We start from the raw sequence: 15,132 nt of genomic DNA, 5'->3' as shown, positions 1-15,132 counted from the left end.
GGCCGGGCCGGGTTTCACCCGACCCGTACGGGTCCGGGTCATACGGGCCGGGTCCGGGTCATACGGGCCGGGTCAAAAATGACCCGGAATTTTACAGGTCACTAATTGGTGGACACGGACCCCACCCATACGGGCTGGGTGGACCCACGGGTCACCCGTTTTTTTTAAGATTTTTTTGTTAGTTGTTTTTCCTGTTTTTGGCCTCTTTTGGGAGCTGCAATATGGAAAACTAATGATCCTATTTTGTGGAATTCGAATGTCACAATTCAAAAGTAATCCCACAAATTCATCTCATGATCCTAATCCCACAAAACTAGTTTAACATTCAAATTCCAGGCCTAAGTAAGAAGTGTCTAGGCTGGAAAATGAATTTTGACAAACTTCATCAAAATGGAAATCTGCTACGAAAGAAAATCCATAAAGAAAATGAGGAAATTACATGGCAGCAAGAAACCCTACCCCTATTAAAAACCCAAACCCTAACCCCATTAAAAAATCAAGAGAAGAGAATAAGAGATTAGAGATACCCTAATCATGCCCCAAAAATCTACAGAGCCTAGGGTTAGGATCTAGGAAGCACGGGTACTCTCCCGGGGCTCCCGCACCCGACACGTATGGGGTGCGGGTACGTCCGGGTACGCCCCGGGTACGTCCGGGGTACGTACCCCATTTTTTTTATAAAAAAAAAAACCCTGTTTTGGTGGTTGGGTGCGTGTCGGGTGCGCACCAAGCGTACCCAACACGTCCTGCTTCTTCCTGCTAGTTCTCTTTCCTCTCCTGTACTTCTCTCTACTTTCCTGTACTCGGTATTTACATGTAAACCATTTAAGTAAATGCCATTTACTTAAGATTTACATGTAAATAACGGAAAACCCCCCTTTTGGATTTATTAAAAATAGTTTCAACACCCAAATCTTAAAGGAAAAAAAGTCAACTCTCCAGTTCTAGTACAAAATTCAAAGAAAAAGGGTCGGGTCAAAATTTTAACTTTCTTAACTTCCAAACGGTGGGGTATTTCTCAAATTTTAAAAATTCATAAAATCTATTTTGTCCAAACATTATTAAATCCCAAAAGTCCGGTAAAAATAATCTCATAATTTGGTCTCTAAAAATTTTTCATCTTGTCAGGCACTAGTCAACACACTGGTCACAGACTTTTTTTTCTAATGAATGATGTATTGATCCCTCATGTTATGAAATATGGAATTTAATCACTTATGAAATGAAGAGTAATATTATAATTTTCCATTTTGGTGATGTTATTGTTATTTGATTGCTCTACAATTATTATTTTTTTAATTTTTATAAATATATAATAAAATATTAAAATATATTATTATATTCGGCGACCCGAACATACCCGCACCCGGTTTTTTTGGCAAATCACGTACCCACGTACCCGTGTCGTGTCAAACCTGCACCCCGTACCCGTACCCGTACCCGTGCTTCATAGGTTAGGATCATCCCCCTAACCCTATTAAACTCGACAGAGAGAGGGTGAGAGAGAGAGAGAGAGAGAGAGAGGGGGGAGAGACCTGGAGCGAGGCAGTCGGCGGGAGGCCGGCGGACAACGGCGACGGACGGTCAAAGAAGGCCGAAGTCACAGGAGAGAAGATGAAGGATGAAGCTTTTAGGGTTTTGTACTTCTGTTTTGTTTTTATCGACTAAAAAAATCTATGTGGCTTTAAAGTCGAAAAAAAAATTGGTCATTAGTTTTACGGGCACCCGCGGGTCCACCCACCCAGCCCAAGTCATTTTTCCCATCACCTATACGGGCCGGGTTGTAAATTCAACGAGTCAGTAATCTGAACCCGTAAATTACGGCCAGGACAGGTGGACCCGCGGGTCCGGGTCACTTTTTGCTAGGTCTATTGACGATCATTGCATGTGGATTTTTGCCATCAAGGAGGTTTGAACTCAAGACCTTTGCTCTGATACCATGTGAAACAACCAGTTACTCCAAAAGCTTAAGCTTTGGAGAAGGCGTTATTTAATCTTTTATACTTTAACAAGCTACAAATGAGACCCTACGCAAGTACTTTCCATCCGTGCGTTGTTTCCAACCATCAATCGAGATCTTAGGAACACTAGTCATCCTGTCCCCAACTAGACGATACAATCTGACACACTTTTCTCCTTTTATCAAAACCATATAGCCAAGAGACATTAGATACTTTTGTATCTTTGGAACACACGCCACACCACCGAAAGTAGCCACACCACAAGTTGATATGTCGCCCAAGAATAATACACCTACCCTTATCTCTTGAAACGTATCAAAATTATCTAATAATCTCTCTGCAGCATACATGAACAGCACACCCTAAATCAAAAATCCACTCATCATGAGAAGTGTGATTACTTATGGACAATATAAGAACATCTCCAAACATTTCACCCTACTCACCCGTTACCACCACCACCATATTTGTAGCACCATTGTCCGACTTGTCAGCTCGCTTCGAACAATCCCGCTTGATAGTGATCGTATTCCTTGCAATGATAACATTGCACACTGACCTTGGATCTTGACCTGTCTTCTCTTGGTCCCTATCAGACGACCTTCCTCTTTGATCTCCACCACTAACAACCAGTTCATGCTCTTAAGAACAGATTTCTTCCTGCATCTCATTAGATAAGAGTAATGTCGTGACCTCCTCTAACTTCTTTGTATCATCAACATATAATAGAGTCATCACTAAGTTATCATAAAAATCCGGAAGCGAGGTAAGAAGCATACGGGCTTTGTCTTCTTTCTTCAACTTTTCATCAATCTTTTGGAGCCAATTCACAAGTCCATTGAACACGGTTCTGTGTTCCAAAAAATTTACACCTTCTTGCATCTTCGGCACATACAACTGTAGCTCCAGATGCTATCGGCTGGCTAAGCTTTTCAACATGTAAAGCTTCTCGAACTTCCCCCATAGTTCAGGCTTTGATTCTACTCCTATGACGTTGAACATAATGTTACCCGCTAGACACAATCGAATTGTACTGATTACAACGAATTAATCAAAACCCACAAACAGTAACCTCTCTCTCTCTCTCTCTCTCTCTCTCTCTCTCTCTCTCTCTCTCTCTCTCTCTCTCTCTCTCACACACACACACACACACCCTTCCCAAGAGAACCAAAACCTTCTTCTTGCCTCCTCCCTTTTCTAGTCATAGGTCAAGAAAAAACATTTTCCACATAGGTTTTTTTTTTAAAACCTAGAAGGGCCCTTTCCTATTTTCCTTCCCGTCACAAATATGTAACCTAGTTATATTGGGTGATACATCGTAGGAAACAAAGGCAACTCCGAACAAGTCCGGATAATGCTGACATCACTTGGGTGGGCTCGATCAGATCATTTTGAAGCAACTCTCAAATTTGATCAACCACGACATTACAATGAAAAGATCACATCAAACCTATAAATCATTTAGGAGTAGGAAGAGTTTGTGAGATACCACTCAATTCCCAACTTTTCAAAACATGCTTGTTCAATTAAAGAAAATAGACATCAATTTGAACTAAAATGCTAAACGATGAGCAACAGAGCCCTAAAAGATTTATCTAGCAATCAAAATCGACATCAACTGAAACTAAAATTCTCAAAGCAAACAACATCAACAACAATCAGTATTTCACAGATCACACTGCACCTGCAAATCATGGAGGTACTTGACAAGCTCCTGATAGTACAAGACAACCCCATTCGCCAGAAGAAAAAATCTCTCCATGAAAGCAGAGCAAGATTCTCGAAGCTGATCTTCGAGCGCTTCCAATGCCACATTTCCTTCGATTCTCGCCTCATAATCGTCCGGAGAATCAAAATACCTATAAAAACCGAAATCGTAAAACAAATGAAACGAAAAATCGGAACTAACTGTTCTTCGATTCCGAGATCAGACGAGAAAATAAGAGAATTTGTTCGTGATTTGAGAATTAAAAGAGAGAAAATTCTAGAAAGATGCAGTTGGAGAGCTTGCCTGAGATCGAAGAGCACTTGATCGTAGTGAGGGTCACGAAATTCGGGAGGAATTCGGGAGGATAAAAGGAGGAGCTCGGAAATTAGGGTTTGAGCTTTGCTTGCGAAGGTCAAGAGGTGGGAGAAGGAAGAGTCAGAATCGTCTGTCTTGGACTCGTCCTCTTGAGAGAATTCCATTTTCGACTCTGCTCGATACAGAAAGAGAAGTCACTGTGTTTCGTTTTATATTTTCCGGAATTTTTGAAATGACAAAAATGTCCTCCTTGAAAAGGAGAAATACAAGTGGGTCCCTTTCTCTTGTCTCTTGCAAAAAGCATTTTATATTATCGTATGGGACACCCAGCTACAGTGTATCTATATAACTCTGTACTTCACATTTGAAGGAATGAAGTGACCTGATTGCCACGTACAGTGCAGCTGGGTGTCCCTCGTGATGAAAAGGGGCTCATTTATCATTGCCCAGATTTTCTAGGGCCATTACGTAAGGCATTTGGCTGTCCGGCTGTTGCATGAGAGAGCAGCCACATAGGCTCACTTTTCAATTGATTTTGTCTTATTCATCTGACACATATGAGTTTGCTGCTCTCTCATGAAACAGCTGGACCGCAAAATTGCCTTCTGAGATTGCCCCTAGCAAATCCCTTATTTTAAATTTTGAACATGTAAATAAAATAGAAAATGCATTTTATTTAGGGAAATGATATTTCCTCCCTCTGACGGATAAAATCCCACCCTTCAATGTTACTAGTAATACCCGACGTGCGATGCCCGACACTGCCAAAATAAAGACTATGATACCAAGAAAAAAATTAGTTAAAAATATGTAGAAATAATATTTTTAACCACGACGTGCGATGCACGACACGGCAAAAAAAGACTATGATAACAAAAAAAATAGTTAAATATATGTAGAAACAATAAGCAAAAAAGTATACATAACAACGTACCACGTAATGAAAAAATGCAAAAGAAACAGTTTTTTAATTACTTTTTCTAGAAAAAAAAAACATGCACGATACGGCGGAAAAAAAGTATGTGATACAAAATTTCATAATTAATTTTTGTGTAAAAAGATAAAAATATGCACAACACGGCAAAAAAAAAGTATATAATACAAAATTTCGTAATTAATTTTTGTGTAAAAATAAATAAAAATATGCACGACACGGCCAGAAAAAAAAGTATATGATACAAAAAAAATGTTATTTAAAAAATATGTAGAAAAAAATAAGTAAAAAAGTAGCTAAAATTAAATAAAAAAAGTATCATATACTTTTTCTAAAAATATATGCTTTTTATATTTTTCTAAAAATATTTTCTAATGCTTTTTAACAAATGAGGGGGGTAGGATTGAAATTATGTTGGTTTAATGGGTTCCTTTGTTAAAAAGCATAAAGGAGGGGGTAGGATTGTAAATATGTGGGTTGAATGGGTGCTATTGTTAAAAAGCAAAAAATATGGGTTAAGATTGAAAATATGTGGGTTGAATGGGTGCTTTTGTTACAAAGCATAAACGAGGGATAGGATTGAAAATATGTGGGTTGAATGAGTGCCTTTGTTAGAAAAAGTCAAAAAAAGTGAGGTGTAAATTCCATAGATTTTTCAAAAAATTAAAAAAAGCTTTTCCATCCAGCTTATTATAGTAGATTTTTTAAGTTTTAAAGGCAAATAAAAACGTTAAAGTGGGAGAATTTACCCTCAAGCAGTGAATCATTCTCACATAAACCGTTTGGGGTGTTTGGGGGTAGGAATTTTACCCGTTTAGGAGGCGGGAATGATTTCCCTTTATTTATGATATGACAGCGGGTGCTTATTTTGAATTCACATCAGAATTAGTAAAAGGACAAAAATGCCTTTCAAGGTAGTTTGGTCCCTCTTCCTCATAAATTTTTTTTTTATGTTTTTTCATTTCCACCACCGTTGGTGATCATCGAAGGAGGAGGAGGGAGAGGAAGAGGAATTGGTGCCAAAAAAAGAGGAAGAAGAAGTGAAAAAAAGAATCGATGTCGGAAAAAATGGAAGGAGCCAGACAAAATGAAATAAAAAAGAAGAAGGGAATGTTAGGGTTGACTGAGAAAAGTTTGTGAGATTTGGGGTCAAATGGTGAAATTTGGGAGTCAACCCGATAAAAATGGAGGTGGAGTCAATAAAATGGGAGGTCTAGTCAGTAAAATGGGGGTCGACTCAATAAAATAAGGGGCGTCCCCATCTTACCGAGTAGACCCCTAAATCTCATTGTTTCGATCCCAAATCTTACCAACTTTTCTTAGTCACCCAACTTTTCATTCTTCTTCTTTTGTTTTTTAATTTTTTTTTAAGCGACTTCAATTTTTTCCATAGTTGATTCTTCTTTTTTCCATCATTTTCACTTTTTCCCGCATCTTCCAATTTTTCCAATGTCGTTCTTCTTTTTTCTTCTTCTTTCTCATCTTTTCTTCATCTTCTTTTATCTTCCTCTTCATCTTATTTTCTTTGTCCCTTCTTCTTCTTGTTTATCCTCTTCCTTATCTTATGAGTTTCAGCGATGGTCGTCGGTGGTTGTGGAGATTAAAAAAAATAAAATCAAAGAAGAAGAAGAAGATGGACGAAACTACGAAGGGCATTTTCTATCTTTTTCCCAGATGATGCAACTCCAACGTGAATTCAAAATAAGCACATGTCTGCCATCATATCAGAAATAAAAACGTATTGTCATGATTATTTGCCTAGTAACCCAAAGTCATACAACAATAGAAAGGGTACGGGAAGCGAATAAAAGGGAAAACCCCAAATATGGCATCTATGGCCATTTTGGGTGAATTACAATACATAAATATTTGTTGATTTGTCCAATAAGGCCCTTGTTCGTTTTGACAACTTATTGTGACTCCATAATCAATTATTGGACTCAAAATGACATAACTTTGCAATTTTTGACAATTGATGAACGACTCCCCCCCCCCCCCACACACACACACAAAAAGATATATCCCATGTAAAATCTAATAAAGGGAATCTATTTTGTAGGGCTACTTTCCAACATCCCCCTTCCTTCCTTATTTTACATATAAAAAACTAGGGGAATGATATCCCCTCGCCCGCCCCCCCCCCCCCCCCCCCCCCCCACCCGCCCGACGGATAAAATCCCCCGCTTTAACGTTATCCGTTAAATTTTAAAGGCAAAGAAAAACATTAAAGGGCGTGAATTTATCCTCAAGCAGTGAACCATCCTCACAGAAACCGTTAAAAGCCGGGGGGGGGGGGGGGGATTTTATCCATTTAAGGGGAGGAATATCATTTCCCAAAAACTAATAATAAACTAATAAATATAGGGCGATGATTTTTCGCCCCTGTAGGATAATGCGCCCCCCTTTTAACTTGATTTGACGTCAAAAAACGTTAAAGTCTGCCCACAATTCATATTAAAAGGGGGGTACATTATCCTACAGGGGGCGAAAAAAGGGAAATGTTTTCAGCGCTCCAATGTTTGATAAAGATGCGTGAGGCATCATGTCGTGTAGTGTATAATGGGTTGTCAGTAGAATATTACGGTTCTCAAAAAGCACCTTTAAGCCCGTAAATGCTACACGATAAGATGCTTTGCCCATCTTTATCAAAACATTGGAGTACTGAAATCATTTATCATCTCCCTAAATATAAATGAAGAGAGATCCAATACATAATTAAGATCCTGGCAATTTTTTCCCCCCTTTACTTCACAAATAGCTCAAATATTTCATTTTTTCTACAATCGTAAGATAACGAGGTGTTGATTTCATATTGACGACATCTTTCATGATCTTCACATAAGGCTTTTGTGGCCTGCCACACTTCCATCCATTTGCAATGGCTTCACCAACAACATTGGAGTGATGAATTGCTATGATTGGGGAATAACTCATCCTCCATCTCTTATTACCTCACCGTTTCAACTTTTTATTCATTAGATCCACACTTAAATATATGCGGGTTTGTATCAAGTATTGGACATTTTTACATATCAATTTCCATACTTTTTATCCCTAACTCCATTAGGTCATATTGCAAACTATTCAAATCTCCATACCCTTTGATCCTTCAGACCATCATTGTGTTATTAGGAATAAGTGCTATTTATCACTAGTTTAGTAGACTAACTTGGCATATATCAAAATAATAGCTTGTCAAAATTTGAGACCATACATGACTATAGGGTTATGATGCAATTGCCAAGTAGCAGAAGCAATTTCAATCCTCGGAGAGCCTGTAAGATGTTGTTGATGTATAAATGATTAAATAACACCAACTCTAACAGCTTAAGCTTTTGGAGAAATTGGTTGTTTCACATGGTACATGAATTCAAAACCCTTTGCCTCACGGCAGGTCCTAGGTTCAAACCCCAACAACTCCTTGATATTAACTATGAAGGGCACGCTTGGCTACCATGAATTTATTTTCCTGAAATATTAGCTCACCCAAAGGCGAGGGAGGGTGGGAGAAGGATTTGTTTTCCTATAATACACAGGAGGGACTCCGTGAAGAAAAGGTAAGAAAAGCTTTAAAACATGGAAACAAAAAACTCTACTCAAAACACGATTTACTTTTTCTTGTTCTTTTAGCCACTTCTAACCCTCTTCTTTCCTAACTCCTATGTTTGTGACTCTTTCTGTGACTCTCCTTCCTTCCAACATCTTAATAAGGAATGCGAGCTAGGCGTGTCTTACACACAGAACGAACACTCTAGATCTGATGATGAGTCCCAGGGCTGGTTCAGTTCCTCCATCGTTCCCTCTCATGTCTCTCCTCGCACCCACCCACCCTACGCTCTCTCTCACAACTTGGAGAAACTGATTTATCATGAAAACAAATTCCTAGTTGCTAGACATGGCCTAAAAATATGGCCAATCCGAAGAGGGGCCACATGTGCCACGTGTACAGCGAACCCACAAAAAAAAGAGGAGCCACCTGTGACAGTGAGTGTTGATTTATAAAGGATTAAATAACACCAACTCTAACAGCTTAAGCTTTTGGAGTTGGTGTTATTTAATCATTTATACATTAACAGGGAACTATGCTGGTCCTGATGTTTATCTGGACAACTGAGTTCAAAATCTGATTTGCTTCGATCTAGACTCTAAAGTTCTCGCAGCTGATTTGTAAACTCCAAAAACATGCAAATATGGACAGTTTCCAACAACAACAGTCACTCGGTTGGCAAGTTCCTCAAACAACATCAAAACAGAGCAGATCTTATAAAGATGCATTTATTTTTCCTGATGATCTAAACTATTAGGCCGTGCCCCAAACAACTTTGTAGGATAATCAGAACCCTCACCTCAAAAGGCTCAAAAAACAACTTAGGAGTCCATAGGATAATCCTATGCCTAACCTCAAAAAGCTCAAAAACAACGGTATATAGGGATTAAGATCATCCCATGGAGAAAATTTTAAGGGCACAGCTCACCCAAAATGGAGACCAACGAATGAATGATTTAGATAATCCAAATAAGTGGGTCCCGCAACCAATTACTCATTTCCCCTCACGTGTGGCCCCTCTATTTTGGGTTGGCCGTACACTTGGACATTAAAAAAAAATAAAAAAATCAAGGAGTTGTTAGGTTTTGAATGAACCTGGACCTGTGGTGAGGCAATAGCTCCCATACATGAAAAACAACCAATTACTCCAAAAGCTTAAGCTGTTAGAGACAAGGTTTTAAATTTCGATCGGTCAACACCGAAACCAAAATTTCCGAAACGTACCAAATTTCAATAATATATCATTATTTTATTCCTTGAGAAAATTTCGGCCCGGGAGAAAAATCCACCGTTTCGATTTTATCTACCAAATTTCGACCGAAATTTCGGCTAAAATTTCGGTTTCGGTGAATCCCGAAATTATAGCCGAAACCGAATTTTAAAACCTTGGTTAGAGATAGTGTTTTCTTAGATTGACTTTTATTCACGCGTAAGGATGTTTTTTTTTCTGTAAGGCTTATTTTCTTTGGACTATTTTCTCCCATCCTTTTCAGTTCAGGTAATTTATATAATCCCATTCATGTACTTCCATCTCATTCTTTTGTTTCCGTATTAATTATTGTGATGTTCTCAGCACATATCTAAGATGTTCAGTTGCAGGATATATCTGAATGAACACATGGGGCATTATTGATATTGACCTTTTTGCCTTCTCCATTATTTTCCAGTGAGAAAGTGTGGTTCAAGGAGTTCTATTAAAAGCGTTTGTATTTTCTGTTTGAAGTGTTTGTTGATTCCTTCTTTTTTGTAAACAGGATTTAGTAATAGAATTGCCAATATAGAAAGAGATAAATGCCATATGTTTCAATCCATTTTGTTGTGATTAAATAATGTGAATAAACAAAGCAATACCTTAAGATTTAATGGGAATAATCATCCACAAACAGAGTCTTAGTTAAGATGGTGACTCTTGAGCTTTCCCAAACACACTGACATTTCTTCAAAACAAACAAGGCTAAGCTGAAATGATATGGTAGTTAATAACTCAAGAAAAGCAGCAGAACCAGAAATATTGGCCCTTATAAACTGGTCCTCCCAAGTTGCTCCCAACTCTAAAGAGTTGACAACAAACTTGTTTTTGTCTCTGTTCCTTCTCCTGCCTCTGCTTCTTGCTTTATTGCAAACTGCATACTCTGTGGAGAAATCAAAACTATATGAAAAATAGGATAGTGGGAGCATTCAATTAGCCCATTGAAAGGATTTCCATATTTCTTCATTTTCTTTTCTTTCCCCTAATTTTGTCTCCTTGGAACTTTATTTCCTCCCACCTTGCTCATGCGTGTACATGAAGCACACTTTTAGTTTACTCACTTATGCTTCCACTCTAGCGGCATGCCTGGAAACTTTCTTGTTTGACTTCCTCTCTGCGCTGTTCTTCAATAATTTCGCAGCAAGGTGAAAAAAAGAAGAAGAATCGTGTGCTGTTGGTAATTCTTCGCTATGGGAATCTTGAATTGCAGTAATCGATAAACTTGTATCCATAAATTCAAATCCATCTGAACCAAATATCTTGCAATTTAAAAAAAAAAAAATCTTTTCCCAGGCCCAAGACTAGCTACTATCTGTTGGAATGAGAATTTCTCTCAGGCATTTACCAACTAATTGCCATGGGCAGACAAGGAAAGGGCGTAGAGAGAGGACCGGGGGGGAGGGGGGGGATAAAGTAGAATTTATCCTTAAGCGTCATTTGGTGGCTAACAGCCTAACAGGTCAAAGACGCCATGTGAATACCGAAAGGAGAATTATAAGGGACGACAGCTGCACATAGTGGGAGAGGAGATAAAGAAAGTTGTGTTCTATGAAGAGGGGGAGGAAACCTATAGAGCAGAGCATTGCAGAATATGGTGAACAGCAATGCAACTGGCCTTCCTCTAGGCTTGACTGATTACAGTGAGGAGAGTGAAGGGAATGGTGATTTATCGAAGGTGAACAGCTGCAACATAGTCTTAGGCGAGTACCAACAGTAATCTTGTGGGCACTACTGTTACAAAAGTTAGCTGTAGAATCATGGTGGAGGCAAATGAACAGGGCCCAAGTAGAATAGATGGCTCGGTAGAGGAAGTTTGGTACAAACCTAGGGTTCACGGATTAGATTCTAGGAATTTAGGAGCAGAAAATGAGTTCTAATTTCAATAAAACAACAACATGCATTCCAAGGTTCTTGTCGAAATTCTAAGCTTGGGATTTCATTCATCAAATAGAACTACAACCTGGGCAAGTTTCATACAATAAGTCCAAAAGGGAAACAACAACTAACAAGAAATAAATTAGAACTCAACTAAAAATATGTCATAACAATCAGATATATAAAAAGTCTTCTTAGCTATGGTCCTATTGATATCCAATATTATTCTCTTTCTTTGACTCTCTCCTGGTATTCACTAGCTTATGTATGAGGTCTATCATTCAGGCAATAGGCACTCGAGCATGTTAGGGGCTTCTAATGTCCAAAACCTAGAATGATGGCAATTGAAAATGTGATGATCGGAACAGGTTATTAAAGATGGGCGTAAAAGGATAAGTGGGCCATGGAAAAGATAGTAAGGTCGCCGTAGGCTGATGAGGCCATCCTTCACATCTAGGCTAAATAAATGCAAATAAAATACTATCTAAAAGGCAAATAACACATGTCCAACAGCCCAACAGAAAAAAAAAAATTAATGGCTAAGTTGATGGTTGGATCACATCAATTCCCCCCATGTGGAAAGAACTCTACTAGGTCGAGTAGAATTCTGCCATACGCTAAAACAAGATCCCCATGTTGTAGAAGTGATCTCTCTGTTCCCTAAGGATGATTTTATTTTATTTTTTCTTTCAATTTTTGTAAGGATGATTTTCTTTGGACAATTTTCTCCCATCCTTTTCAGCTAATGCAATTTACATAATCCCATTCTTTTGTTTCCTTATTTGTAATTGTGATGTTCTCAGCATGTAACTCAGATGTTCAGTTACAGATAAATATGAACAAAATATATGGGGCAGACCTTTTGCCTTCTCCATTATTCTCTAGTGAGAAAATGTGGTTAACTGAAGTAGTTCTACTAAGGACTTTTTAGATTCCTGCATTTGACCCCTTCTTTTTTATAAACTGAATTTAGTATGGAATTGTTTGTATAGAAAGAGATCAACACAGATTTCTATCCATTTTGTTATGATTAAATAATGAGAATAAACAAAGCTACATCTTGTGATTGAATGGGAATCATCATCAACAAAGTCAGTCTTAGTTAAGATGGAGAATCTTAAGTTTTCCCAAACATTCACTGACATTTCTTCAAAGTAAACTGGACCCAGTTGAACTGATATGGTGGTCAATAGCTCAAGAAAAGAAGCAGAAACACCTGAAGGATTATACCATTAGATTTACCTTAACAAAGAACCCAGTATGTTTATTGGAGTCATTCTGGGAGAAGAGAAACATTGAGGAATAATAAAGAGTATAAATATCATAACATTAGTACTTTGAATAACCCATTAACCCTCTCAAAGCTCTTCTCTCCTGCACTAAATTCTCATGAGTACCTTCAGCAAATAGAGATTGAGCTTGGGAGTTCTTTTCCTCCTTTTCAAAACAGTACACAGGGGCTTGCCATTTTGCATCCTCCAGCACTGCACCAACCTCGAATGTCATAACATGAGCTGACCTTCCTGCAAAGATTACATAATTGAAATCAGATATATTTACATGAGTTGGGTAGAAAAAAGGATAGAAGTATAAAACACCTAAAATTGATTCATGGTAGAAAAAGGGAAGAGAGAATTGAATTGAACTCTGATGTAATTAGAGAAAACAAAATGAAATCAAGAAGAAAAGATTAACCTATACTGTAAAAATTCAACACCCAATATGATCTAAAATAAGAAATTCATGACAAGTGTAAATTTCCAAATCAAAATCAAAACAGAAATGATGAACTATAACAAGAAAAGATACAACTTTGAAACAAACCCATAAGAAATTCATGAAAAGTGTAAATTTGCAAATCAAAATAAAAAATCGAATGATGAACTATGACAAGAAAATATACAAATTAGAAACAAACCCATGTTCCCAAAAAGAGAAAAAGAAGAAAAAAAAACAGAAAGTGAGCAAACAGTTAAGGAAACTCGGACACAAGACCCAAATCGCTCGATGCCCAAACCCTAAACCCATAAAAAATCGATGAAAAGTGTAAATTTCCAAATCAAAACACGAATTGTGAACTAACCCAGAAAAGTTACAAAATTTGAAACAAACCCATGTTCTATAAAAAGAGGAAAAGAACAACAACAAAACAGAAACTGAGAAAACCCCATTTGAATTTATGGGTCAGACTCGCCCGATTCTCAACCCGACTCACCGAGTTACAAAACCCCCATTAAAATTACCTGTATAGAAGACCCAATGCACTGGCCTCTTAGTCACAACATCCTCATAATACCAAATAAATTCAACTTTTTCCCACACATTACAAAGAAACCCATTAACATACTCCTGGCCTAGATAATTAGCCCCATCGAGCCAGTTAGGCCGGAGAATCCCAACCTCGAGGTGGGCTGTTCGACACTCCTTTGTAGAGTCTAAGGTGTAGAAAAAAGAGGTTCCATTGTTCCATTCAAGATCATAAAGTTTTTTTCCTAGTTGGTCTTGTATGATGTTGAAATTTCTGCCCTTGGGATAGTCATACCATAGGTCAATTATTTGAAGGGAGCCTGTGTAGTTCATGAAGAGGATTGAGTGGAATTGTAGTGGCCATGGAGTTGGAGATGGGTCTGTAGAATTTGATTGAAGGAAGGAAGATAAGATGAAGATGAGGATTAGAAATTTGGTAAGGGGTCTTGTTGCAGCCATGGATGCTGTTCTGTTGACAGTTGGCAGAGAGATTTATATATAAGAATCAGGGAAAAATAGAAAAAATTTGGGTGGGCTGATATCCCCACTACCGTGTTTTCATGATGGCACTACTTACCTTATTTACACACTACTTCTTAATTAGATTAGATTTCAACGGTCAAACTACTCAGTATGAAAGAGTACTGCTATGGAAATGGAGAGTTGAAACAAGAGTGAAACCCAACAACAAAAGCCTATTTTTAAGGATTTTGCTAAGGAGTACCCTAAAGGCACTTGTTAAGGTGCAATGGAAATTATATTTTCTGCATGTTTTGATAATTAAGTCTGAAAATAAGTGTATTTTTATCAAACCATGTGTAAAATGCTTGTAAAATTATTATTTCCAATGCACACGTTAGGGAAACCCATTTGTTATGGGAAAAGATTGTCCATTTGTTATGGGAAAAGATTGCTAATTCAATCCCGCATATTGTGGCTCTTTGGCTTAAAGTCATGGGTATGCTCCCCATTGACACGAGTTCTAAATTTCTAATTCAACGGGCTTACCCGATGCACGTGGTTACGTGTGATTGCACGCATCCTCAGGGAATAGTCATGCCCTAAAAATTGGGGTGGGATACCCTATTTCATAAAAAATAAATGGCTGACTTGAGAAAAGGTTATTTGCACGGTTCCAGTCTCGGTTCTCATATCAGTATTCAATCAGAAAAGAAAAGCGGTAAAAACAAACAAACTAGTGACCTTAACAAAATATGGTAGTGCTGATATCAGCTGCTTATTTAATGAATTTAAAAGAGACCCTCATTGCCCATTTGTGGAATCAAGATCGTTGGT

The 15,132-nt window shown here is 38.0% G+C and overlaps 2 protein-coding genes across 10 annotated transcripts in view; both read right to left on the bottom strand.

Moving 5' to 3' along the window:
* Nucleotides 1–4,154, bottom strand: part of LOC143889756 (uncharacterized) — a 71,340-nt gene extending 67,186 nt beyond the window's left edge. For all 9 annotated transcript variants that reach the window (XR_013254926.1, XR_013254927.1, XR_013254925.1 and 6 more), the window contains exons 1-2: nt 3,973–4,154; nt 3,646–3,820 (exon numbers count right to left, since the gene is read on the bottom strand). Coding sequence is in view for 4 of the 9 variants with exons in the window: in XM_077394087.1 (XP_077250202.1) it covers nt 3,646–3,820; nt 3,973–4,148 (351 nt within the window). In the remaining 5 variants the exon portion in view is untranslated. The remainder of the gene's footprint in view (nt 1–3,645; nt 3,821–3,972) is intronic.
* An 8,646-nt stretch (nt 4,155–12,800) lies between these two features.
* Nucleotides 12,801–14,333, bottom strand: LOC143889754 (uncharacterized protein At4g14100-like). Its single transcript, XM_077394086.1, has 2 exons — nt 13,833–14,333; nt 12,801–13,112 (listed from the first exon to the last, which is right to left on the bottom strand). Exons 1-2 carry the CDS (start codon nt 14,293–14,295, stop codon nt 12,919–12,921), a joined length of 657 nt encoding a protein of 218 aa, XP_077250201.1. The 5' UTR covers nt 14,296–14,333; the 3' UTR covers nt 12,801–12,918.
* Between the last annotated feature and the right edge of the window lie 799 nt (nt 14,334–15,132).

This window comes from Tasmannia lanceolata, unplaced genomic scaffold (genome assembly GCF_043159265.1).
Source record: "Tasmannia lanceolata isolate RefF3 unplaced genomic scaffold, GAP_Taslan_0.1 ptg000013l, whole genome shotgun sequence".
Lineage (NCBI taxonomy): Eukaryota > Viridiplantae > Streptophyta > Magnoliopsida > Canellales > Winteraceae > Tasmannia > Tasmannia lanceolata.
Note: the sequence above shows the minus strand (reverse complement) of the source record. Positions and strands in the feature narration are given on the sequence as shown.

Excerpts from the sequence above, each read along its gene's own strand:
- LOC143889754 (XM_077394086.1), bottom strand. The coding sequence starts at position 14,295 with ATGGCTGCAACAAGACCCCTTACCAAATTTCTAATCCTCATCTTCATC. Across the intron at positions 13,113-13,832 it reads GCATTGGGTCTTCTATACAG|GAAGGTCAGCTCATGTTATG; the intron begins GTAATTTTAATG and ends TAATCTTTGCAG.